Raw genomic sequence first — 27,929 nt, 5'->3', positions numbered from 1 at the left:
ACTATCTTTTGCTACAGTGAATGCCATCTGGAGACTGTCCTAGCCGTAACGATATATGTCCCAGAGGAGAGTGGATATAAAAGTGATTATACCCAGGGGGAATTTATAATCAAAAGTGCCTGGTATTTCCAAGGTTACTGCCGGGAAATACACGTTTCTCCACTCTGGGGTCCCGCCGGCGAGATGTTCCTATCCGGGACCGTCTGTCCAGTCCTTTCAGTCTCGCACATTTCGATCAAAGGCCAGAGGTGCCTCCAATGCAGCTAGAGCTACCAGAGGTAAGTCCAGGAAACTTGCAAGTACCAGTCCTCAGGAACAGTCCACCAGTTCTGCTTCCACTAAAGCCTCAGTATGACGGTGCCACCCCACCCCAAGGGGATCTCGAGGTGGGAGCTCGACTACGTCACTTCAGCCGCGTCTGGGAGTCCTCCTGCCAGGATGCCTGGGTCAGGGAGCTCGTTTCTCAGGGTTCAACAGTACTCCCCCACCCAAACGATTTTTCAAATCAAGCTTTCCAGCTTTGGAGGATATGCCAGTTACGTTACAACAGGCTATCCAAAAATTGGTCCAATCCCACGTCATTGTTCCAGTACCTCTAGCGCAACGCGGCAACGGTTCGGTCAGACCAATTCTGAATCTGAAAACCTTAAATCCTTATTTAAAGGTGTTCAAGATGGAATTCCTGCGTGCAGTAATTGCAGGGCTGGAAGACCAGGAATTTATGGTCTCCTTGGATATCAAGGACACCTATCTCCATATTCCGATTTGGTCTCCTCATCAGGTGTACCTGCGGGTTGCCCTGCTGGACGATCACTTCCAATTCCAGGCTCTACTCTTCGGCCTGTCAACAGCACCGAGGGTATTCACGAAGGTGATGGCGGAGATGATGCTTCAACTCCGGATCCAAGGGATCAATGTGGTGCCTTATCTAGATGATCTCCGGATAAGGGCAAGATCCAGGGAACTTTTGTTGCTCCATATCGACCGCACCATCCGTCTTCTGTAAGACCACGGGTGGATCCTCAACATACAGAAGTCCCACCTGGAGCCAACTCAGAGGCTCCTGTTCTTGGGAATGTTGCTGGATACTGGGGCACAGAAGGTGTTTCTACCAGAGGACAAGGCGAGAATACTCCAGGAGATGGTCCGCATGGTGCTACTACCTGCTCGAGTATCCATCCATCTTTGCATCAGATTGTTGGGGAAGGTGGTCGCCTCATACGAGGCGATCCAGTATAGGAGGTTCCATGCCAGAACATTTCAATTGGATCTCCTGAGCAAGTGGTCCGGATCACATCTCCAGATGCACCGGTTGATTCGGCTGTCACCTCAGGCCAGAATTTCCCTCCTGTGGTGGCTTCAGTCCTCCAATCTCCTGAGGGCAGGAGTTTTGGAATTCAGGATAGGACACTCCTCACAACGGATGCGAGTCTGCGAGGATGGGGAACTGTCACCCATGGGGTGCAGTTCCAGGGCAGGTGGTCATCCCACGAAAGCTTCCATCCAATCAACATTCTGGAACTACGGGTGATCTACAATGCTCTGCTTCAGGCGTCTCCTCTGCTCAAGGATCATGCGATCCAGGTACAGTCTGACAACGCCACGACGATGGCATATATCAATCGACAAGGAGGGAAAAAAAGCGGAGCCTGCATGCGAGAGGTGTCAAAGATACTCCCCTCGGCGAAAAGAAACGCAAGAGCCATGTCAGCAATCTTCATTCCGGGTGTGGACAACAGGGAGGTGGACTTCCTGAGTCGTCACGATCTCCACCCGGGGCAGTGGGGTCTCCACCATCTGGTGTGACCGGTGGGGTTGCCCACAAATATATATGATGGCTTCTCATCTCAACAAGAAACTTCCCTGGTATTGCTCGCGGACCAAGGACCCTCAGGCGTGGGCAGTGGATGCACTGGCGTCGCCTTGGCCGTACTGGTTGGTCTACCTGTTTCCTCCGATCCCATTTCTCCCAAGAGTGCTAAAGCGAATCAGGAATCAAGGTGTTCAGGCAATTCTGTTTTGCCTCGGAGGGCGTGGTACGCAGATCTTCTGGACATGTCCATCGAAGACTCTTGGCTTCTACCACTCAGAAGAGATCTTCTTCAACAAGGACCGTTCGTCTGTCCGGACTTACGGCAACTTCGCTTGACGGCATGGAGATTGAGCGGAACATCCTAGCTCACAATTGCCTTTCCAAGAAGGTTATTGCAACCATGGTTCAGGCCAGGAAACCTGTGACGTCAAAACACTATCATATCTGGAGGAGATATGTCTTTTGGTGCGAGGAACGCACGTATCTGCCTGCAGAGTTTCTCATGGGATGTTTCCTACGTTTCCTGCAGGCTGGGGTGGATAAGGGCTTTTACGTCTGGGTTGCATTAAGGTCCAGATTTCAGCTCTCTCCATTTTCTTTCAGAAGAAATTGTCCGTGTTGCCAGAAGTTCAGACCGTCTTGCACGGGGTACTCCACATACAACCTCCCTTCGTGCCACCTACGGCACCCTGGGATTTGGTTGTAGTGTTGAAATTTCTACAGTCCTCCTGGTTTGAACCTCTGATGACGATAGAAGACAAGTACCTCACGTGGAAGACTGTGATGTTACTGGCCCTGGCTTCTGCTCGACGTGTTTCAGAATTGGGGGCCTTATCGTGTAAAAGTCCCTACTTGGTCTTTTACGAGGACAGAGCGGAGCTTCGGATTAGACAGCAGTTCCTGCCGAAGGTTGTCTCTGCGTTTCATCTGAATCAACCTATTGTGGTTCCATCCAGTTCTGACGCTTCCGTTCCTCCGGAGGCATTGGATGCTGTGCGGTCCTTGAAGATATATGTCAAGCGTACAGCTCGGGTCAGAAAGACGGATTCCTTGTTCGTGCTCTATAATGAGCAGAAGAAGGGTTGGCCTGCTTCAAAGCAGTCTATTGCTCGTTGGATTAGGCTTAATGTCCAACAGACCTATGTCACGGCAGTTTTACTTGTTCCTAAGTCTCTAAAGGCCCACTCTGCTAGATCGGTGGACTCTTCCTGGGCGGCTGCCCGTGGAGTCTCTGCCTTGTAACTATGCCGAGCTGCTGCTTGGTCGGGGAAGAACACTTTTGCGAAATTCTACAAATTTGATACCCTGGCCGAAAAGGATTCCCAGTTTGGGCAGCCGGAGCTGCAGCAGTCTCCGCGCGTTCCTGCCCGTTCTGAATACTTTGGGACGTCCCCATCGTACTAGTTTTCCCCAATATCCCTTATGGATGCTAGAGAAAATAGGATTTTAATACCTACTGGTAAATCCTTTTTTCATAGGCCATAAGGGATATTGGGCGCCCGCCTCAGTGCGTGGACTTTTCTGCAGGTTCTTGTTCTATAGTTACCTATTCAGCTGTTGCTGTTGCTACTAGCCGTTGCATGTTAGTGTGTAAATCTCACCACCTTTTCGGTTATCATGTTCCTTCTCTCATATATGTCCTTTCTCCTTTGGGCACTTTTTTTTTAACCTAAAACTGGCTGTGGGAGGAGCCAGCACACCCAGTGAAGAACATTTTAAATGCACTGGCTCCTTTGGTCCCATCTATACCACATTGTACTAGTTTTCCCCAATATCCCTTATGGACTACGAGAAAAGGATTTACCGGTAGGTATTAAAATCCTATTTTCTTCTATGCCGAGATAGATGCCTAAGGGGGACATTTGCTAAGCAGTGATAAGATTGGAGAATTTGCCCATGGCAACCAATCAGCACTGAAGTAACATCTATAATTTGCATATTATAAAATGATACAGAGCTGCCGATTGGTTCATGAGGCAACTTCTCCACTAGCTCACTTCTCCGCTCTTATCACTGCTTAGTAAATGTCCTCCTTAGTGTACTGTTGGAACAAGTGCTTAGACAAGTGTGGGGACTATGTACCAAGGTATACATATATGTACGATTTGAATAAATTTCCGCAATGAGAACTTCTTCTTACCTTGTTTATTTAACCACCCTCATACATTAAAATACTTTTTATATGCCAAGAATATGCACCTTTTATTCAGGACAACACTAAAAAGACATTCATAATTTAATTTTATTGTGTTTTAATTTAATTGGCCTGAAACTTGTATATGTGACCAGCACTATGACACAGTGGTTAGCATTGCTGTTACATTGCATTGGGGTCATGGTAAAGCTCTGTAGTCTATTTATGAGGATTTCATTCCACAAAGCCCAAAACTGTAGGTTTATTGACTGTGTTTGTGATGAGGAATTTAGACTGTAAGCTCCAATGGGTCAGGGACTGATGTGAATGAGTACTTAGAATAGCAGCTAAGCGCACCCAGGATGGCTGTCTCTACCCCGGCAATAATGGGAAGTGTTTCCTATTGGAAGAAAGGTACCGTATAAATAGAGTATAATTATTGTCATTTACATTATGGCAGATCTGAAAGTCTAATTGGACAGTAACATTGTATTTATGTATGTGGTCATTGTCCAGCTAGATTTCCATACTTTCTGGTTATTCAGCTAATGTGCATATCTGTCTAGTGTGGTCTCCACTTGTGTGTTTAAATTGGCTACAGATCCATTCATTTGGTATCAAAATTTATTTGGCATCTGGATTGAATTACCAGATCACTACATATATAGCCTGTTCTTGCCACCAATTTCCATTTAAAATGCTTGAAATTATAAAATAATGTGTCCAATGTGTTTCTGATGCTTTCCAGGAGGGCAAGAATAATGACAAATTTTACACGCACCCCCGGGATCCTGAGGCACTTTCTGCATACCTCTTTGCTCACAATCATATGTTTTACATGCTGGAACTGAGCACTGGACTTTTGTTGCTGCTGCTTTCTCTGTGTGAGGCTCCGGCTGTCCCTTTTCTCCGCCTTGACATTTATGTATGTATAAAAAAAAAATTTTTATGTGATTATATGACGCACTATTACAATTTAAAAGTGGACATTAACTTTAAAATAACGTGTCATATTTATCTTACCACCAGTATTTTCATGTGCAGAATTTCAGCACTGCAATAGTCTCAGAACCTGCCAAAAGTAAGATGCAGGAAGCAGGAATGATGCGTCACAGGATGGGTCGCTGCTCACGTAAACCAAGAAGATGTTGGTAATAGGTTGTAGTGTGTACTTTTGACCTATGTCAACAATGGGAGGCGTTCAGTTTGCCAGTTGACGGGATCCCGGCTGTCAGGAGACCAACGCTGGAATCCCGACACCCAGTGAAATACCGGCAGTTGGGCCAGAATCCCCATGCTTGGATCACCACCCGACTGGGAATATAACCCTGTGGCGACTAGAGTCGCCACCGGACCTGAAGCATGGCGAGCGGACACGCTGCACTCGCTGCCGGTATTCCGGCCTGCGGGATCCCGGCATCGGTCTCGTGACTGCCGGGATCCCAGCAGCCGGGATATCATACTGAATCCTCAACAATGTAGGCTTAAAGTATGTGTAATCGTATTAAATTTAGAAAGATAAATGGAGCGATAGTAAATTCACGGATTCATTTAATAAACATACTAAAATAATGCATACAGTGTATGGGAAAAGACATACTTCAAAAATAGAAAAAGAATAAATATAAAAATGATTAATAAAAATAAAGACATCTGTTCATATAGTCTTGGAAAGGGCCCTATACACAGGAGAGATGTGTGCTGAGCGAACCGCTCAGCACACATCTCTGCCGCCGCTCAGCACAGCGCGATGTGTGCTGAGCGTGCAGGGGAGGACGGGGGGCCGCTCATTTCACCCAGTGGGTGAAATGAGCGACCTGCTAGATTGGCCTGCATGCAGGCTCAATCTAGCACCGGCGATAGCGATGTGCGGGGCCGCGCGTCGCTATCGCTGAGGGGGGCTACACACGAGTGATCTGTGCTTAAAATCTAAGCAATCTAGTCAGATTGCTTAGATTTTAAGCATGGATCTCTCCGTGAGTACCCCCCTTAAGTCGCAAGGTAGCTAAGTGCAGAGGAAAGTACTCTGTAAAGGCAGGAGTTCCTATCAGTGAGTTTTATAACCGGTCACAGAGGACAGTAGTCGCATTCAGTACAATAGGGAATGCAGAGTAGATTAAAGTGATGATAAATCTGGAGAGAAGGTGATAATTAGTAGGTACAGTGTATTCCGGATATACCCTGCATAGACTCCTAAGCTTTTGTCCAGCTGGGGTTGTTCTCTTAATCCATTGGTCTGTACTAGAGATGAGCGGGTTCGGATTTACTCGGTTCTTAACGCCAGAATTATCGCAAGTTCTTTTTTTCTGGATTTTTCTTATTGGCTAACCAAAACACATGACGTCCGTGAGCCAATAAGGAGATTCGGGTAAATCTGAGTAAAAACGAACCTGCTCATCTCTAGTCTGTACAGCACAGGTGTAGTATGCAAGACGTGTTTCGAGACACTGAGGTCTCTTTTCAAGGTTGGTACTTACCCTGTGTTCGTTGTGTCCTTTTTATGATGGACTTAATCCTTGGTAGCCTTGTGAGGTAGACATTCTCTCTCCAGTCTCTCCCTTATCTGTGAAGGCAGGCAGCAGCTCCAGCACACCGCATGCAGCAGCCAAGGCAGCTCAGCATAATGTGTCACCGAGTACAGGTGATAGATGCACTTTAACTGTGAAGCAAATGCTCACAAAATATTTTGGAAAAGCCGCTGTCCTCCAAGCGGATTGCTCTCTGAGAGAAGCTGCAGCATCCAGCTGTTCAGTGACCATTATGTTTGTTTACATTTTCTTCTCATCCACTTCAGTTTCACTTGGTGACGTTATTGGTTTGCTGGATAATCGCCCTGCCAGTGTAATTACATAAGTCATTTCAGAGCAATACACATTTTCAATTGCTGCTGTATCCTATCACTTTGAGGAAGATTTAAAGAAATATTGTTGCACTTGAGTGGACTAAGTGGCTTTCTGAGTGCCTAAAGCTCTATCGACATGAAGAAGTACATGAGCACGTTCAAGTATCAGTACATGAGCAAAAAGAATGGGATTGTGCAAAAGCTTTTCAGTGGGCTATAACATAAATAGGCAATGGGTGACACGCCAGCTGCTGTGGAACTACACATTCCAGCATGCTCTAACAGCAGCTGGAGGGCCACACATTTTACCCCAGTGCTATACTGTATGAGTGCAAAGATCATAGTGCAACTAAAGTAATTGAAAACACAATAGACATCACTTTCTCCTCTTACTAATACTGTATTTTAAAAAGTTAATTTATGGTTAGAAAAATGGTTAAAAAAACTGGTAGAAATCTGAAAATATCAAGTTAGCAATTTTTTTTTATTTTTTTTTCAAATATAGCATATTGACATATTAGTTATTTTTATTTTTTTCTACAATAGAAGTACATACATTACATGGTTCATACAGTACTTTAGAGCAGAGAGAGCCAATCAACCTGTCTAGTTTATCATTTGTCATAGTTTTTATCTCTTCCCCTTTTCATGCATTTACTGCAAGAAGCTTCCATTCAAATCTGGTAATAGCTCTTCCTAGTGATGCAGTCACATCGTTATGTGGCATTGTTTCATGACTGTAGGTCAGATAACATAGAGGCATGAAACTTTCAGAGGTTTTTTTTGTTGTTTGGCTAATTCATGTTCCCTCTGCTGGGAGATAGTTCTACAGGGTTATTCTATTTATGTTTTCCAAGTTAGATGTATGGATTGAAGAGTGAGCTGATTAGTTTGCCAAGAGATGTGGTATAGACTGAGAAAAGCAGAGGGCCTAAAGGGGGGTACACACGTAGCGATGTTCACTTAATTTCTAAGCAATCTGACTAGATTGCTTTGAAATTAAGAACACATTGCTCTGGGTGTAGGTGGGTGATTTGCATGCCAAATCTAATAGATCGCTCATTTCACCGCTGGGTGAAATGAGTGGCCCCCCCGTACTTCCCCTCGGTCTGTGCTAGATCGCTCAGGACACATCTCTAAGAGAAATCTCCCGTGTGTACCCCCCTTATGACCTAGCTTTGCGGTACTCCAACTGATAGAGGTAGCGAAGAGGAGGTGGATTCAGAGAAGCGGTTACTGAAAGAGTGATTAGATAAGTGGGATGAGAACCAACAAAAGTCTGTGTCCTGAAGACCTAGGGAGTGTAGTGTTTGTGTGGGAAGAGAGTGGTCAATGGTGACAAAAGCAGCAGAGAGATCTAGAAGAATAAGAAGTGAGAAATGGCCTTTAGATTTAGCAGTGACTAGATCGTTCACTACTTTAGTCAGTGCTGTTTCTGTGGAGTGTGGGGAACGAAAGCCTGACTGAAGTGGGTTCAATAAGTTGTGTGAGTTAAGAAAGTGAGGTGAGTGCAGGTAAGTCTCGCAAGTAGGTTGGAGAGACATGGGAGCTAAGAGATGGGATGGTAGTTTGAGAGAGTGTTTGGGTCAGAATTTATTTTCGGAATGGGAGTAATCACTGCTTGCTTGAACAGTGAGGAAAAGATACCAGTAGAAAAAGAGATTACAGATGTTAGTTAAGATTGGGATGAGCACAGGAGACAGACCTTTACTTATTTGTGAGGGTATAGGATCAAGAGGAGAGGTAGTAGAGTAGGATGATGAGAAGAGTGTTGATACTTCATATTCATTTGTGGTATCAAATGAAAAGGTGCCAGAGTGTTTAAGTAAGGCATTGAGCAGGTCACTGGCTGAAGAAGAGCTTACCATTTCACCTTTGATCTTATCAATATTGTCCTTGAAGTAGGAAGCAAGATATTATGCATTGATAGTGGCTGGTGGGCTGGATGAGGAAGGGTTGAGAAGTGATTTAAATGTGTTAAAAAGGCACTTGGTTAGAGGCTTGAGTAGAGATGAGAGTTTGGGAATATGTTTGTTTGGCAGTGTCCAAGGCATTATGATAAGAGTGGTAGATGGTCTTATATGTGAGGAAGTCGCTTGGAGTACGAGATTTATGTCACTGATGTTCAACTTTACGTGAGAGTTTTTGTAGATGTTTTGTTAATTTAGAGTGCCATGGTTGACATCTAGGCCTATGTGGAATGTGATGAGTAGCTGGACCCACTTCAACAAGGTCTATTTGTAGAGTCGGATTCAGGTGTGATACAGCAATCTCAGGAGAATTGAATGCAGAAATAGGTGGAAAGGTATTGAATAGGGTGCATCAAACGCCCCGACATTCGGAATGCTTGCTGTCCCTATTCTTAAAATGTACCTTTTTAGCATAGAAACAACTGTGCAAATTTTTTTTGATCAGCAAACGAATCCCCTCCTGCGCTATAAATGTTATGATATGGCTCAGAGTTCAATGAAAAACAAATATATAACTTATTATATTATATATATTTTTTATTTTATTTAATAGTATTTCATATAAATATATATATAAATTACACTTCAGACCGGTCAATTATGAAAAATCATTTACATATCTCTTGCCTAACTAAAGGAGGTGGATCTAAGATAAACTTCTGTGCACAGAAAAAATGTAAAAATATAAAATTAATAAAAAATCAGTCCATATGAAAAAGGTTACCCGCTAGATTCACACCCATGAAATAGGTAGCATATTCATGTGTTGTATTGTATTGGATATCCTCAATAAAAATTTTTTGATGTACTATTTGACTTAGGTGGTCTACCTCCACACCCAAAAATTACATAACAAAGAAAGGGAACAGCATGAAGCCTCATGGGCCTATCGTGGCTGTTCCCATCCAAATCACAAATCATTAATCAAATCATTATTTCTTTTTCAGATAAAATAAATAGAAATTTATAGAAATAAATAAAAATAAAATAAAATAAATAGAAATTAATAGAAATCTTTAATCTTCAGGGGCATGGTGGGCCACATAAATATCATCTCAGATTCTTCAACATTGGTATGCAATAATAAGAATTTACTCACCGGTAATTCTATTTCTCGTAGTCCGTAGTGGATGCTGGGAACTCCGTAAGGACCATGGGGAATAGACGGGCTCCGCAGGAGACTGGGCACTCTAAAAGAAAGATTAGGTACTATCTGGTGTGCACTGGCTCCTCCCTCTATGCCCCTCCTCCAGACCTCAGTTAAGGAAACTGTACCCGGAAGAGCTGACACAACAAGGAAAGGATTTGGAATCCAGGGTAAGACTCATACCAGCCACACCAATCACACCGTACAACTTGTGATAACCATACCCAGTTAACAGTATGAACAACAACTGAGCCTCAGTAATAGATGGCTCATAACAATAACCCTATAGTTAAGCAATAACTATATACATGTATTGCAGAGAGTCCGCACTTGGGACGGGCGCCCAGCATCCACTACGGACTACGAGAAATAGAATTACCGGTGAGTAAATTCTTATTTTCTCTGACGTCCTAGTGGATGCTGGGAACTCCGTAAGGACCATGGGGATTATACCAAAGCTCCCAAACGGGCGGGAGAGTGCGGATGACTCTGCAGCACCGCATGAGCAAACTTAAGGTCCTCCTCAGCCAGGGTATCAAACTTGTAGAACTTAGCAAACTTGTTTGACCCCGACCAAGTAGCAGCTCGGCAAAGCTGTAAAGCCGAGACCCCTCGGGCAGCCGCCCAAGAAGAGCCCACCTTCCTTGTGGAATGGGCTTTCACCATTTTGGATGCGGCAATCCAGCCGCAGAGTGAACCAGCTGAATCGTGCTATAGATCCAGCGAACAATAGTCTGCTTCGAAGCAGGAGCGCCAACCTTGTTGGCTGCATACAGAATAACAGCGAGTCAGACTTTCTGACTCCCGCCGTTCTGGAAACATAAATTTTCAAAACCCGGACTACGTCCAGCAACTTGGAATCCTCCAAGTCCCTAGTAGCCGCAGGCACCACAATAGGCTGGTTCAAATGAAACGATGATACCACTCTAGGAAGAAATTGGGGACGAGTCCTCAATTCTGCCCTGTCCACATGGAAGATCAGATAAGGGTTTTGACATGACAAAACCGCCAATACTGACACACACCTAGCCAATAGCATGACCAATAGCCAATAGCATGACCACTTTCCACGTGAGATATTTTAGCTCAATGGTCTTAAGTGGCTCAAACCAGTGGGATTTCAGGAAATCCAACACAACGTTAAGATCCCAAGGTGCAAAAGGAGGCTGAATATGCAGCACCCCCGGAACAACGTCTGAACTTCAGGCAGTGAAGCCAGTTCATTTTTAGAGAAAATGTATAGGGCCGAAATCTTGACCTTTTTATGGATCCTAATTTTAGGCCCATAGTCACTCCTGACTGTAGGAAGTGCAGGAATCGACCCCGCTGGAATTCCTCTGTAGGGCCTTCCCGGCCTCACACCAAGCAACCTATTTTCGCCATATACAGTGAAAAAGTCTTGCTGTCACATTTTTCCTAGCCTTTATCAGCGTAGGAATAACTGCATCCGGAATGCCCTTTTCCACTAGGATCCGGCGTTCAACCGCCATGCCGTCAAATGCAGCCGCGGTAAATTCTGGAACAGCCAGGGCCCCTGTTGCAACATGTCCTGTCTGAGAGGCAGAAGCCCTGAGTCCTCTGAGAGCATTTCCTGCAGCTCCGGGTACTGAGTCCTTCTTGGCCAATTCGGAGCAAATAATGTTGTTTTCACTCCTCCTTTTATTACAATTCTCAGCCCTTGGGTATGAGAGGAAGAGGAGGGAATACAGAGACCGACTGGAACACCCACGGTGTTACTAGTGCGACCACAGCTATCAACTGAGGGTCCCTTGACCCGGCGTAAAACCTTTTTTTTTTTTAGCTTTTTATTGAGGTGGGACGCCATCTAGTCCACCTTAGGCAGTTCCCATCAATTTGCAAACTGCGTGAAGACTTCCTGATGAAGTCCCTACTTTCCCGGGTGGAGGTCGTTCCTGCTGAGGAAGTCTGCTTCCCAGATGTCCACTCCCGGAACGAACACTGCTGACAGTGCGCTTACTTGATTTTCCGCCCAGCGAAGAATTCTGGTGGCTTCTACCCTCGCCACCCTGCTCCTTGTGCCGCCTTGGCGGTTTACATGAACCCTTGCGGTCTGACTGGATCAGAACCGGTTGGTCGCGAAGCAGGATCTCCGCTTGACTTAGGGCGTTGTATATGGCCCTTAGTTCCAGGATATTGATGTGAAGGCAAGTCAGTTGACTTGACCACAGACCTTGGAAATTTCTTCCCTGTGTAACTGCCCCCCACCCTCGGAGGCTTGCATCCGTGGTCACCAGGATCCAGTCCTGAATCCCGAATCTGCGGCCCTCGAGAAGGTGAGCACTCTGCAGCCACCACAGGAGAGACACCCTGGCCTTGGGGGATAGGGTGATTAACCGATGCATCTGAAGAGGTGATCCGGACCACTTGTCCAGTAAGTCCCATTGGAAGGTCCTCGCATGGAACCTGCCTAAGGGGATGGCCTCGTATGATGCCACCATCCTTCCCAGGACTCGAGTGCAGTGATGCACTGACACCTGTTTTCGTTTTAATAGATTCCTGACCAGTGTCATGAGCTCCTGAGCTCTCTCTATCGGGAGATAAACCCTTTTCTGGTCTGTGTCTAGGATCATGCCTAGGAGAGGCAGATGAGCTGTAGGAACCAACTGTGACTTTGGAATATATAGAATCCAGCCGTGTTGCCGTTACACTTCCAGAGAAAGTGATACGCTGTTCAGCAACTGCTCTCTTGATCTCGCTTTTATGAGGAGATCGTCCAAGTACGTGATAATAGTGACACCTTGCTTCCGCAGGAGCACAATCATATCCGCCATTACCATGGTGAATATTCTCGGGGCCGTGGAGAGACCAAACGGCAACATCTGAAATTGGTAATGACAATCCCGTACCGCAATTCTGAGGTATGCCTAATGAGGTGGATAAATGGGGACCTGAAGGTATGCATCCCTTATGTCCCGATTCACAATAAAGTCTCCCCCTTTTTAGGCTTGCACTGACCGCTCTTAGCGATTCCATCTTGAACTTGAACCTTCTCAGGTATATGTTCAGGGATTTTTAATTCAATATGGGTCTGACCAAACCGTCTGGTTTCGGGATTACAACATGGTCTAATAATAACACCCTCTTGTTGAAGGAGGGGACCCTTGACCACCACCTGTTAAAGATACAATTTGTGAATTGCAGTTAACACTGGCTCCCTCTCTTGGGGGGAAGCCCGCCGGGTCCTCGGTGAGGGGGCATCTTCTCACAGTCCAGCTTGTATCCCTGAGACACAATATCTATTGCCCAGGGATCGAACAGGGGGTGAACCCACTTGTGGCTGAACTTACGAAGGCGTGTCCCCACCGGGCCTAGCTCTGCCTGTGGAGCCCCAGCGACATTGGTGAATTTTTGTAGGGGCCGGGGAGGACTTCTGTTCCTGGGAACTAGCTGCCCGGCTCTGACAAGAAAGGACGCACCTCAGACTTTCTTGTTTCTTTATACGAAAGGCTGCATTTAATAATGTTGTGCTTTCTTAGGCTGTGCAGGAATATAAGGCAAACTAGCAGAATTACCAGCTATAGCTGTGGAGACCAGGCCCGAGAACCCTTCTCCACACAATCCTCAGCCTTCCATATGCCTCTTAAGTCGGCATCATCTGTCCAATGCATATTCTACAGGACACGTCAAGCAGAGATCGACATAGCTTTGACTCTAGGACCCAGTATACTCATGTCTCTTTGGGCATGCTTTATAACTATATATCTATCACTTAAGACAGCATCTTTAATATATTTATATTGCATACTAGGGTCTCATCTCTGCTGATAAGGTACCTGTCCACGCTGCCACAGCGCTATAAACCCATGCCGACACAATCGCCGGTCTGGGTAGTATACTAGAATGTGCACGCTATCTGCAGGATCCCTGAGAATAGCAAGTGCTACCGTCTGTGCAAACAGGACACCCCAGGGGAAGATTCTCAACATAACCTGGCCCTAGTGGGGAAAGGATACAGCCTGAGAATTCTCCTGTGGGAAGCTGCCGTCTCTTGTCTGGAGATTCCCGCTCTTTTTCCTCATGAGAGGAGGGAAATTTACCTCAGCATTCTTCCCCTTAAACATGTGTACTCTCGTGTCAGGGACAGATGAGTCATCAGTGATATGCAAATCATCTTTTATTTCAATAATCATATATTGAATACCTTCTAGCCATCTTGGCTGTAACTTTGCATTATCGTAGTCGACAGTGGAGTTAAACTCCATGTCGACACCAGTGTTTGTTATTATGGATAGTGAGCATTGAGAGACTCTGAAAGTCTCTGTGACATAGGGACAGACCAGGGTAGATTTCCTGTCTGTTCCCTAACCTTTTGTGCAAGAAATTCACCTTAGCACTTACACATATCCAAACAGGTGTCGGCGTTGTCGACGGAGACACCCTCTCACACACACATCCGCTCTATCACCTCCTTAGAGGAGCCTTTTACCTCAGACATGTCGACACGCGTACCGACACACCACACACACAGGGGATGCTCTATTTGAGGACAGTTCCCCCACAAGGCCCTTTGGAGAGACAGAGCAAGAGTATGCCAGCACACACCCCAGCGCTATATAACCCAGGGATTACACTACAACTCAGTGTTTACCCAGTAGCTGCTGTATATACAAATTTTGCGCCTAAATTTATGTGCCCCCCCCCCCTCTCTTTTCACCCTTTGTGTACCAGGATACTGCCGGGGAGAGCCTGGGGAGCTTCCTTCCAGCGGAGCTGTGAAGAGAAAATGGCGCTGGTGTGCTGAGGAAGAAGGTCCGGCCCCCTCAGCGGCGGGCTTCTGTCCTGTTTCTGACTAAAAATGGCGGGGGTTTTACACATATACAGTCACAGACTGTATTATGTGTATTTATAGCCAAAAGGTATTCTTATTGCTGCCCAGGGCGCCCCCCCCCCCCAGCGCCCTGCACCCTACAGTGACCGGAGTGTGTGGTGTGCACTGGGAGCAATGGCAAACAGCTGCAGTGCTGTGCGCTACCTTAATGAAGACCGGAGTCTTCTGCCGCCGATTTTATCTCCTTCTGTCTTCTGGCTCTGCAAGGGGGACGGCGGCGCGGCTCCGGGAACGGACGATCGAGGTCAGGCCCTGTGTTCGAACCCTCTGGAGCTAATGGTGTCCAGTAGCCTAAGAAGCACAAGCTAGCTGCACGCAGGTAGGTTTGCTTCTCTCCCCTCAGTCCCACGTAGCAGTGAGTCTGTTGCCAGCAGATCTCACTGAAAATAAAAACCCTAACAAATACTTTCTTTCTAGCAAGCTCAGGAGAGCCCACTAGGTGCATCCAGCTCTGGCCGGGCACAGATTCTAACTGAGGTCTGGAGGAGGGGCATAGAGGGAGGAGCCAGTGCACACCAGATAGTACCTAATCTTTCTTTTAGAGTGCCCAGTCTCCTGCAGAGCCCGTCTATTCCCCATGGTCCTTACGGAGTTCCCAGCATACACTAGGACGTCAGAGAAATATCCTTAACAATTCTATAAAATGTAGCATGGGGACAAATCATTTTTCTTATTTTTAAAAATTCATGGGGCGTTTGATGCACCCTAGTATTGAGAGCATGAGGTGATAAGGTTGTGATCTGAGTAAGGGAAAGGAGTGTTGAAACCTGAGCATGTCCCTCCTGATGAGTAGAGGAATCAATCCATTGGTAGAGGCCAAGCGAGGAGGTTAGAGTGAGTAGTTTGGAGTCATGAGTGGCAGATTTCGGACTAGCAAGAGTGATATTGAAATCACACATGATGATGATAGGAAGTGAGGGAGCCAGGCATAAAAATCTTCCAGAAATTGTTTGGGTTGCCAAGGTGGGCGATAGAATGTACTTCACATGATGTGAATGTGAGTGATGGAACCTGTGGTAGAACTGTGTTTAAAAGATTGGGATAACAGTATTTTAACCCCACCTCCTTTACTGTTACCAGACATGGAGGTGTGCGTGTAGTTGAGACCACCGTGTGACAGTGCTGCAAATATACCCCTCAGTGTCTTTGTTTGTCAGGGCATTTTAGATACTGGGCTACTCCCGTTACCTTCATTATTGGGCTAATACTTAAAAAACAGCTTCAGGATTAATTAGCCATGATTTATTTAACTGTAAATGCAATGGGATATTTGAGTAAATTGCTTGAAAAACTCAGCCAAATAATGAATGCTATTAATGCCATTTTTATTTTTTATTTTTTTTGCATGGAACATTTTGCTGTACCTGCTTCAACACATTTTTATTGTTTTTCCACATTATGATTTGATGTTAGTGTTGAATATGATTGGGCAGAAAATCAGATATATGCTATAGTGTTATCATGCCTCATAGTTGAAGACAAAGGGGTCTATTCAATTATTGTCGGATCCTCTGCGACGGAGACGCTCCAACACTTCAGTATTCAATTTGCGGGCGTTTTCAACAATGCCGATCCGACTTTTTTTTTTAAAGTGGAATCAGCATTGTCGAGAACGGGCCAAAAACCTGTCGGAAACACCCACAAATCCGTCAAAATACGTGGATCCGCGGCTAATTCGACAAGTCGGAAAAATAGCACTGGACTTGAATAGGTCGAATCCAGATTCGACCTAAAAAAGTTGGAAAATGCAGGAATGCGGGAATTCCGACACTAATTGAAAAGACCCCAAAAAGTGAGTCAGTTGTAAAATTCTCATTAGTGATATCACTCACCTTTCTGTTGTACCTATGATTACGTTGCAGGTCCATGCCACCTTGGAGTTGTTGGCCCTTGCATTGGTTGTATTTGAGCTTGGCATTAAAATGAGATGGCTTGGGTTCCAGACATTTATGAGGCATCGCAGAACTATATTGAAGGTCAGTATTCTACTAGTGTGGCAGATGATAGATACTGTGTTATATTAGGTTTAATTGGGTACAGCTAAAAAGGGGTATCCTATTTGGTGTAATCCTTTTTTCTGCTGATAAAAACGGCCCGATAGTGCGATTTAAAAAAAAGAAAAAATGTTTAATGATGGTCATTATCATGAAATCCAATTATAGGCCGTTTTTATCGTCCTAAAAAAGGCCCACGATTGTTTGGTAATACATGTGATCCAGGAAAATGTCAGGATCTCATGTGGTATTGCGGCTCCAACGGCTGCTTATTTCAGATTACGCTTCGGGTGCCAGAGGCACCTGACACACAATCCCCTAGAAGTACAGGGGGGTACACACGTGGAGATCCGTTCTTAAAATCTAAGCAATCTGACTAGATTGCTTAGAAGTTAAGCATGGATCTCTTGTGTGTATGCCCCACAGCAATAGCGATGCGCGGCCCCGCGCGTCGCTATCGCCGGTGCTAGATTGGCCTGCATGCAGATCGCTCAGCACACCTCTCCTCGTGTGTACTGCCCTTAACAGTTTACGGGGCTAATTGGGTAGCACCCAGCGAACCTATTATCAGTGGTAAATTATTGCTACTTATAGGATACCGGCCTTATAGTGGAGACTGCTGAAGTAGTGCGAGAGTAGGTTCCCTGCTTTTACATGTGTTCCCTGACACGTGTACATACAGTAAACACACAATCATGTTTGCGTTACCTGTGCTTCTCTGCAGAGTTGTGTGTTTCTGCTTCAGTTTGTTGAAGCCATTGTGGTGCTAGTGAGACAGACCTCCCATGTGCGGGTAACAAGAGCCCTGCGCCCCATTTTCTTAGTTGACTGCAGGTATTGTGGGGCAGTACGAAGGTAAGAACAGTTCTTTATGTGATGTGCATATGTGTGAAAGTGTGTTGTATGTGTGTTAGCAATCTACACTTCAGTGTAGATTACGTACTGATGATAAATTGGTAAATACTCCCACAGACATTTGTTCTTTCATTCATGACCTCAATTTATTTGATTTCAAAACCTAAAAGTACTGTTCGTTACTAGAATCCTATTCTCATATATATAATTAATAAAAGTCCCATAAATGACTGAAATATAGATCTTTCATATTACATGAACATCGGAAAACATTTTATCCAAGGTTTAATGAAGTCAAATCTTTTTTTCAAAATGCTTTCTGGTTTCGGACACATTTTACAGCTGTTGCACTTTGTTGAATAAATGTTATTGACTTTAGTAATTCATTATATTTCCCCAAGTGTTTGTCCTGCTGTGCTCATCAACGGGCACTCAGTGAGGGTTTTTATGCAGCAGAATAGAAAATCCAGTCTACATAGATCCTTTGATCACTATGCTCCACATAGTCTATATCATATATATCAACAGTTAGAAAAGTTTTAGAGATTTGTAAAGCTACAACTGCTTGTTTCATATAATATATTCCTTTTTTTCTAATTCATTCAGTTGGGAACAATGGCTCATGGGGATGTAGAACCTCCATTAGGATTTAGGCCCTTTAAAAATAAAGTTAAACTGTTTGATCTCCTCTCTGTTCCATATCTCAGGACTAGAGTGCTTTCTTGCTAGGCTACCAGAACAGGCTAGGAGGGCACCATCCAGATATTGCTTCCTGCCGCATCCTACTCCCAAAGTGGGACAATCCCTCTGGGGAACTACTTCACTACTAGCGCAGGTAGTGTTAATGCCCACTGTGTGTTACTACATCATTGTGCAGGCACAGTAGTTTCAAAGCATGTGCCTGGGAATTGATCAGGGAAGTGACTCCCCTCTCCCAGTTCTGTAAGTTGCAGTCAGTCTCCGAAGGCCTGGGCCTCAACATTTAGGCTAGGTCAGCCATCCCTTTCAAGATGGTTGCCAGTGCTGTACTGGGACCTGGAGGAGGTGCAACATTGATGCAGTATGACACCACCTCCATGGTAAGCATTACTTTACTGTCTGAAGCCCACCAATAGCAGACACATTGTCAGCAGCTTCTTCTGTCCTCTTGTGAGTCACCAGCTGGTTCAGTAACGTTCCCTACTTGGATGAAGAACAAGCTGGGGGGAATGTTTCTGTTACATTATTTTCTTTAAATCGGTTGGAAGTCATTGAGCTCCCACCCTTTATTATGCTGTAGTTCTCCAGTTAAAAGTTTATCAAAGCTACCTGTTTTCTTAAAGAGGTGAAGTTATTTTTTTTTCTTAGTTTTGGTTTCTTTGGAGCGGAGTTCCCTGAAGTACGTTGATGTAGAGGGAGGAGCACAAACAGTTTAATTTGGTAAAAAATGCCAGAGTTCTAATGGAGGCTCTATACCTTGGGTAGCCAACCCTGGTTCTCAAGAGCTACCAACAGTTCATGTTTTCCAGCTCACCTAGCAGGTGCACAGGTGCAGTCATTACTCACTGACACATTTTAAAAGATCCACAGGTGGAGCAAATTACTTCACTAAGATTCTGTGAGGAGAACTGTTGGTAGATCTCGAGGGCCAGGGTTGGCTACCCCTGCTTGTCTATATCCTCATGGTCTAGTGTGCCCCAATAGATTCAGAGAAAAGGAGTTTAATGTAAGTTTAACAATCCTATTTTGTAAACGTCACTGAAACCTCAGGTGAACCCTTTTACATACATACTTTTTATATGTAGTGATTGTGTTGCTTTTTAGAGAAATAGATGTGTAGTATTTTCCTTATCAATGCAGTATTTGCCTGACTGAATCTGGAACAAAATCTTAAAAAAAAAATATGCTATTGCTTCACAGGAACCTGCGTCAGATTTTCCAGTCTCTGCCTCCTTTTATAGACATTCTAATTCTACTCTTATTCTTCATGGTCATTTTTGCCATCCTGGGTATGTAAACAACAGATGTGTTAATGAATATTGGGGTCTGTTCAGGATAGATGGCAATTGCAATCCAACCCGCAGTTTCCCGATGCTCTGGAAACTGCACATGTGCAGGACAGGTTCTGCAATCGCATCACAGGGATGCAAATGCCTTTGCCTGATTGAAAGACAGGGCATTCGCAGGAAAAGATGGGGGCGCCCAATTTTCCCTTAGTGGCGAGGTCAAGGTCTGCATTGTGAGACGCAGTTTCCTTGGACTCGCAAGCCGTCCAGCGACTGCAAGCCTGAGTAAGCTCAGACTTAGCCTGCCATTGCAGTGTTCATCCCTGACTGCTATCGATGTGTTCGCAAATGCAGGAAGGACATGCTATGTTTCTCCTGCATTTGAATTACTAAGGATTGCATTTGCAAAGCTGCTGCAGATTCAATCCACACTGAATTAGAACCATTACTGGCATCGTTTCAGTCAAGAACGTAGGGGCAGACTTACTAAAGCTTCTAAAAATAAAAAATGGTGGGGTTGCTCATGGCAACTAATCAGATTCTAACTATTTTTAAGATTGTATCCTAGACCGAATCTGATTGGTTGCAACGTGCACACACCACTTTTCATTTTTCAAAGCTTTAGTAAATCTATCCACTAGAGTTGCACAGTGTAGTGAAAGTACTGTATGTAGACCAACAACAGCAACCCGTATTTGTAATCTACTTTTATTTAATAAAAAAAGATTGTAGTTGAAACCTCAAAAGTGGATACATTTGTTGATAATGATTTTTATTTTATTTTCTATTGTTTTTTAGGATTTCACTTGTTTTCTCTTAATCCATCTGATCCGGTAAGTGATGGGGACATTTATAAGCAGCCTTGATCTACACCTGTTGAGTCACATTATTATGACCACCTCCTATATTTGACATTGGCAGCACATAGCCCATGAACGTCATGTGCCATGTGCTGGCTTGGTGGGTATATAATGTGTGAGATAGGCCATGTGCACACATATCACTTGTTGCTGTCATGGGTAAAAGGGGCGATTTATCCGAATTACAAAAAGGAATGATTAGCAGCTTACGTGCCAAGGGTGGCAGTATTTCTGAAACAGCGCAGTTTGTGAACTGTTTGCGTGCTACTGTGGTTATGGTGTATCCTGACTGGACAAATGGCACCATTTCGAATAACCAACGTGGAAACTGCACCACGTGCCATTGATGTGAGAGGTGAATATCAGGTACGAAGGTGCGTGAAGGTAACTGACAACCTGGGGGCTACCAGACCTGTGTCTACAACGACCGTTCAACCTGTCGAGCTGCTGTCCGCGCTGCACACGGAGGTTACTCTGGCTATTAGCTGATGGTCATAATAATGTGACTCGACCATGCAGTTAAAACATCTATCTGACATCTCTTTTTTCTCTAACGTCCTAGTGGATGCTGGGGACTCCGAAAGGACCATGGGGAATAGCGGCTCCGCAGGAGACTGGGCACAAAGTAAAAGCTTTAGGACTAGCTGGTGTGCACTGGCTCCTCCCCCTATAACCCTCCTCCAAGCCTCAGTTAAGATTTTGTGCCCGAACGAGAAGGGTGCAATCTAGGTGGCTCTCCTGAGCTGCTTAGAGTAAAAGTTTAAATAGGTTTTTTTATTTTCAGTGAGACCTGCTGGCAACAGGCTCACTGCATCGAGGGACTAAGGGGAGAAGAAGCGAACTCACCTGCGTGCAGAGTGGATTGGGCTTCTTAGGCTACTGGACATTAGCTCCAGAGGGACGATCACAGGCCCAGCCATTGATGGGTCCCGGAGCCGCGCCGCCGGCCCCCTTACAGAGCCAGAAGAGTGAAGAGGTCCGGAAAATCGGCGGCAGAAGACGTCCTGACTTCAGTAAGGTAGCGCACAGCACCGCAGCTGTGCGCCATTGCTCTCAGCACACTTCACACTCCGGTCACTGAGGGTGCAGGGCGCTGGGGGGGGGGCGCCCTGGGACGCAATGAAAATACCTTAAATGGCTAAAAATACATCACATATAGCTCCTGGGCTATATGGATGTATTTAACCCCTGCCAGTTTTCCACAAAAAAGCGGGAGAAAGGCCGCCGAAAAAGGGGCGGAGCCTATCTCCTCAGCACACAAGCGCCATTTTTTCCTCACAGCTCCGTTGGAGGAAGGCTCCCTGACTCTCCCCTGCAGTCCTGCACTACAGAAACAGGGTAAAACAAGAGAGGGGGGGGGCACTAAATTGGCATATTAATATATACAGCAGCTATATTAGGGAAAAACACTTATATAAGGTTATCCCTGTATATATATATATATAGCGCTCTGGTGTGTGCTGACAAACTCTCCCTCTGTATCCCCAAAGGGCTAGTGGGGTCCTGTCCTCTGTCAGAGCATTCCCTGTGTGTGTGCTGTGTGTCGGTATGCTGTGTCGACATGTATGAGGAGGAAAATGGTGTGGAGGCGGAGCAATTGCCTGTGTTAGTGATGTCACCCCCTAGGGAGTCGACACCTGACTGGATGGTCTTATGGAAAGAATTACATGATAGTGTCGGCACTTTACAAAAGACTGTTGACGACATGAGACAGCCGGCAAATCAGTTAATACCTGTACAGGCGTCTCAAACACCGTCAGGGGCTATAAAACGCCCTTTACCTCAGGTCGATACAGACACTGACACGGACACTGACTCCAGTGTCGACGGTGAGGAAACAAACGTATTTTCCAGTAGGGCCACAAGTTACATGATCACGGCAATGAAGGAGGTTTTGAACATTTCTGATACTACAAGTACCACAAAAAAGGGTATTATGTGGGGTGTGAAAAAACTACCCGTAGTTTTTCCTGAATCAGATGAATTAAATGAGGTGTGTGATGAAGCGTGGGTTTCCCCCGATAAAAAACTGCTAATTTCTAAAAAATTATTGGCATTATACCCTTTCCCGCCAGAGGTTAGGGCGCGTTGGGAAACACCCCCTAGCGTAGATAAGGCGCTCACACGCTTATCAAAACAAGTGGCGTTACCGTCTCCTGATACGGCCGCCCTCAAGGAACCAGCTGATAGGAAGCTGGAAAATATCCTTAAAAGTATATACACACATACTGGTATTATACTGCGACCAGCAATCGCCTCAGCCTGGATGTGCAGTGCTGGGGTGGCTTGGTCGGATTCCCTGACTGAAAATATTGATACCCTGGACAGGGACAATATATTATTGACTATAGAGCATTTAAAGGATGCATTTCTATATATGCGAGATGCACAGAGGGATATTTGCACTCTGGCATCAAGAGTAAGTGCGATGTCCATTTCTGCCAGAAGAGGATTATGGACGCGACAGTGGTCAGGGGATGCGGATTCCAAACGGCATATGGAAGTATTGCCGTATAAAGGGGAGGAGTTATTTGGGGTCGGTCTATCGGACCTGGTGGCCACGGCAACGGCTGGAAAATCCACCTTTTTACCCCAAGTCACCTCGCAGCAGAAAAAGATACCGTCTTTTCAGGCTCAGTCCTTTCGTCCCCATAAGGGCAAGCGGGCAAAAGGCCACTCATATCTGCCCCGGGGCAGAGGAAGGGGAAAAAGACTGCAGCAAACAGCCTCTTCCCACGAACAGAAGCCCTCCCCCGCTTCTGCCAAGTCCTCAGCATGACGCTGGGGCCTTACAAGCGGACTCAGGCACGGTGGGGGCCCGTCTCAAGAATTTCAGCGCGCAGTGGGCTCACTCGCAAGTGGACCCCTGGATCCTGCAGGTAGTATCTCAGGGGTACAAATTGGAATTCGAGACGTCTCCCCCTCGCCGGTTCCTGAAGTCTGCTTTACCAACGTCTCCCCCCGACAGGGAGGCGGTATTGGAAGCCATTCACAAGCTGTATTCCCAGCAGGTGATAATCAAGGTACCCCTCCTACAACAGGGAAAGGGGTATTATTCCACGCTGTTTGTGGTACCGAAGCCGGACGGCTCGGTGAGACCCATTTTAAATCTGAAATCCTTGAACACTTACATAAAAAGGTTCAAGTTCAAGATGGAGTCACTCAGAGCAGTGATAGCGAACCTGGAAGAAGGGGACTATATGGTGTCTCTGGACATCAAGGATGCTTACCTCCATGTCCCAATTTGCCCTTCTCACCAAGGGTACCTCAGGTTTGTGGTACAGAACTGTCACTATCAGTTTCAGACGCTGCCGTTTGGATTGTCCACGGCACCCCGGGTCTTTACCAAGGTAATGGCCGAAATGATGATTCTTCTTCGAAGAAAAGGCGTCTTAATTATCCCTTACTTGGACGATCTCCTGATAAGGGCAAGGTCCAGACAACAGTTAGAGGTCGGAGTAGCACTATCTCAAGTAGTACTACGACAGCACGGATGGATTCTAAATATTCCAAAATCGCAGCTGATTCCGACGACACGTCTGCTGTTCCTAGGGATGATTCTGGACACAGTACAGAAAAAGGTGTTTCTCCCGGAGGAGAAAGCCAAGGAGTTATCCAACCTAGTCAGGAACCTCCTAAGACCAGGCCAAGTGTCAGTACATCAATGCACAAGGGTCCTGGGAAAGATGGTGGCTTCTTACGAAGCGATTCCATTCGGCAGATTCCACGCAAGAACTTTTCAGTGGGATCTGCTGGACAAATGGTCCGGATCGCATCTTCAAATGCATCAGCGGATAACCCTGTCTCCAAGGACAAGGGTGTCTCTCCTGTGGTGGTTACAGAGTGCTCATCTCCTAGAGGGCCGCAGATTCGGCATTCAGGATTGGGTCCTGGTGACCATGGATGCCAGCCTGAGAGGCTGGGGAGCAGTCACACAGGGAAGAAATTTCCAGGGCTTGTGGTCAAGCATGGAAACGTCACTTCACATAAATATCCTGGAACTAGGGGCCATTTACAATGCCCTAAGTCAGGCAAGACCTCTGCTTCAGGGTCAGCCGGTGTTGATCCAGTCGGACAACATCACAGCAGTCGCCCACGTAAACAGACAGGGCGGCACAAGAAGCAGGAGGGCAATGATGGAAGTGGCAAGGATTCTTCGCTGGGCGGAGAATCATGTGATAGCACTGTCAGCAGTGTTCATTCCGGGAGTGGACAACTGGGAAGCAGACTTCCTCAGCAGACACGATCTTCACCCGGGGGAGTGGGGACTTCACCCAGAAGTCTTCCACATGATTGTGAACCGTTGGGAAAAACCAAAGGTGGACATGATGGCGTCCCGCCTCAACAAAAAACTGGACAGATATTGCGCCAGGTCAAGGGACCCTCAGGCAATAGCTGTGGACGCTCTGGTAACACCGTGGGTGTACCAGTCAGTGTATGTGTTCCCTCCTCTTCCTCTCATACCAAAAGTACTGAGAATCATAAGAAGGAGAGGAGTAAAGACTATACTCGTGGCTCCGGATTGGCCAAGAAGGACTTGGTACCCGGAAATTCAAGAGATGCTCACGGAAGACCCGTGGCCTCTACCTCTAAGAAAGGACCTGCTCCAGCAGGGACCATGTCTGTTCCAAGACTTACCGCGGCTGCGTTTGACGGCATGGCGGTTGAACGCCGGATCCTGAAGGAAAAAGGCATTCCGGATGAAGTCATCCCTACCCTGATCAAAGCCAGGAAGGATGTAACCATACAACATTATCACCGTATTTGGCGTAAATATGTTGCGTGGTGCGAGGCCGGGAAGGCCCCTACAGAGGAATTTCAACTGGGTCGTTTCCTGCATTTCCTGCAAACAGGACTGTCTATGGGCCTAAAATTAGGGTCCATTAAGGTTCAAATTTCGGCCCTGTCAATATTCTTCCAAAAAGAACTGGCTTCTGTTCCTGAAGTTCAGACGTTTGTCAAGGGAGTACTGCATATACAGCCTCCTTTTGTGCCTCCAGTGGCACCTTGGGATCTCAATGTAGTTTTGGGATTCCTAAAATCACATTGGTTTGAACCACTCACCACTGTGGACTTAAAATATCTCACATGGAAAGTGGTAATGCTGTTAGCCCTTGCTTCAGCCAGGCGGGTCTCAGAATTGGCGGCTTTATCCTATAAAAGCCCTTACCTAATTTTTCATACGGACAGGGCAGAATTGAGGACTCGTCCTCAATTTCTCCCTAAGGTGGTTTCAGCATTTCACTTAAACCAGCCTATTGTGGTGCCTGCGGCTACTAGGGACTTGGAGGATTCCAAGTTGCTGGACGTAGTCAGGGCCCTGAAAATATGTTTCCAGGACGGCTGGAGTCAGGAAATCTGATTCGCTGTTTATCCTGTATGCACCCAACAAGCTGGGTGCTCCTGCTTCTAAGCAGACTATTGCTCGTTGGATTTGTAGTACAATTCAGCTTGCACATTCTGTGGCAGGCCTGCCACAGCCAAAATCTGTAAAAGCCCATTCCACACGGAAAGTGGGCTCATCTTGGGCGGCTGCCCGAGGGGTCTCGGCTTTACAACTTTGCCGAGCAGCTACTTGGTCAGGGGCAAACACGTTTGCTAAATTCTACAAATTTGATACCCTGGCTGAGGAGGACCTGGAGTTCTCTCATTCGGTGCTGCAGAGTCATCCGCACTCTCCCGCCCGTTTGGGAGCTTTGGTATAATCCCCATGGTCCTTTCGGAGTCCCCAGCATCCACTAGGACGTTAGAGAAAATAAGAATTTACTTACCGATAATTCTATTTCTCATAGTCCGTAGTGGATGCTGGGCGCCCATCCCAAGTGCTGATTGTCTGCATTACTTGTACATAGTTATTGTTACAAAAATCGGGTTATTGTTGTTGTGAGCCATCTTTTCAGAGGCTCCTTCTGTTATCATGCTGTTAACTGGGTTCAGATCACAAGTTGTACGGTGTGATTGGTGTGGCTGGTATGAGTCTTACCCGGGATTCAAAATCCTTCCTTATTGTGTACGCTCGTCCGGGCACAGTATCCTAACTGAGGCTTGGAGGAGGGTCATAGGGGGAGGAGCCAGTGCACACCAGCTAGTCCTAAAGCTTTTACTTTGTGCCCAGTCTCCTGCGGAGCCGCTATTCCCCATGGTCCTTTCGGAGTCCCCAGCATCCACTACGGACTATGAGAAATAGAATTATCGGTAAGTAAATTCTTATTATCTGTTAATGTTCTCCACTTCCACATGAATTTAACTAATTAGTGTCTCCTTTGCTGCTCAGTATTTCAACACTCTGGAGAACAGTCTTGTCAGTCTGTTTGTGCTCCTGACAACTGCCAAGTAAGTTCTTCTGTTTTTCTCTACAACAACCTACAAAACTGATTTCACGCCTGTTAACAATGCTGCCTTCTGCATTCTAGTTTCCCTGATGTCATGATGCCGGCATATTCTCGAAACCGGTGGTCCTGCGTCTTCTTCATTGTGTACTTGTCTATTGAGCTATATTTAATCATGAATTTGGTGAGCTTGTCACTGCAGCCTACATTTTTGTCCAATTTCGCATAAATATTGCAATTTGACTTTGCTACAAGCAGGCAAGATTGGTCCTCCACCATCTCCAATGTATATTTAGGTCCACACTCTCCAGTTATCAAGCTGATAATTAGATAGTATGTATGCTAGCGCTTTACAGCATTTGAAGCAAATAAGCGGCTTCAAATGCTCCTGCAGCAGTCGTATCAGGAGCATGCTATTGCTTTATCTGCACACACTATATTGCGTAAATCTGGTTATTAGCCAGTGTCTCCCTAGCTGGTTCCAGTCCTCCCGATTCCATAAAGAAAGTACACACTGAGCAAGAAATAGCTCAGTGTGCACGGGGGAACACCAATCCGATAATTGCTCAGTCGGATTAGAGCATTTATTGGATGGCTACACTTTATCAGTAGTCTGTATGTACCCAAGTTTAGAAGAGTCAGAAATGCTATAAAGTGAAGATGTACCAACAATTAAATTGGTACTTGCTGAGAAAAATTGTATTTGGTGAAGACTAGCTAAGTTTCTGGTATTTCTACTTTTTTGTTGAAGTCAATTGGAATAATTTACAAACTAAAAGAAATATGGATACATACATTGGCGCACAACCCTTTCCATATTTCCATGGACGTCTGCATTGATGTTTTTCAAGTTTGCTGTCTATCAGATTATTTTCCCCTGAACATATATGTCACGAACACCGGCCGATTCTCCAGATGCACCAATCCGAGAATCGCCGTGCGCGACTACTGGATTACTTTAAACCTGAAACTGCCACCAGCAAGAAGTTTTGGCGACTAAACGCAAGGCCGTCTTCGCTTTGGCCTACACACACAATTATTAATACGTCACAAAATGATAGCATGGACCATGAGGCCTTTGGGCATAAGAACACAGACCAGATCTAAAAATTAGATGTTTAATTTCAAGAATATCTTCAGAGCTTTAGTTA

The 27,929-nt window shown here is 45.7% G+C and overlaps 1 protein-coding gene across 7 annotated transcripts in view; it reads left to right on the top strand.

Annotated features, from left to right (window-relative positions):
• The window catches only part of TPCN1 (two pore segment channel 1), an 89,421-nt gene that overhangs the window by 29,470 nt on the left and 32,022 nt on the right, over positions 1-27,929 (top strand). For 6 of the 7 annotated variants that reach the window (XM_063913298.1, XM_063913299.1, XM_063913301.1 and 3 more), the window contains exons 4-10: positions 4,696-4,872; positions 16,618-16,731; positions 17,474-17,604; positions 19,504-19,592; positions 20,388-20,422; positions 26,724-26,782; positions 26,863-26,962. In XM_063913298.1, coding sequence (XP_063769368.1) covers positions 4,696-4,872; positions 16,618-16,731; positions 17,474-17,604; positions 19,504-19,592; positions 20,388-20,422; positions 26,724-26,782; positions 26,863-26,962 — 705 coding nt within the window. The remainder of the gene's footprint in view (positions 1-4,695; positions 4,873-16,617; positions 16,732-17,473; positions 17,605-19,503; positions 19,593-20,387; positions 20,423-26,723; positions 26,783-26,862; positions 26,963-27,929) is intronic. The other variant, XM_063913304.1, reaches the window with a different exon arrangement.

Source organism: Pseudophryne corroboree, chromosome 1 (genome assembly GCF_028390025.1).
Source record: "Pseudophryne corroboree isolate aPseCor3 chromosome 1, aPseCor3.hap2, whole genome shotgun sequence".
NCBI lineage: Eukaryota > Metazoa > Chordata > Amphibia > Anura > Myobatrachidae > Pseudophryne > Pseudophryne corroboree.
Note: the sequence above shows the minus strand (reverse complement) of the source record. Positions and strands in the feature narration are given on the sequence as shown.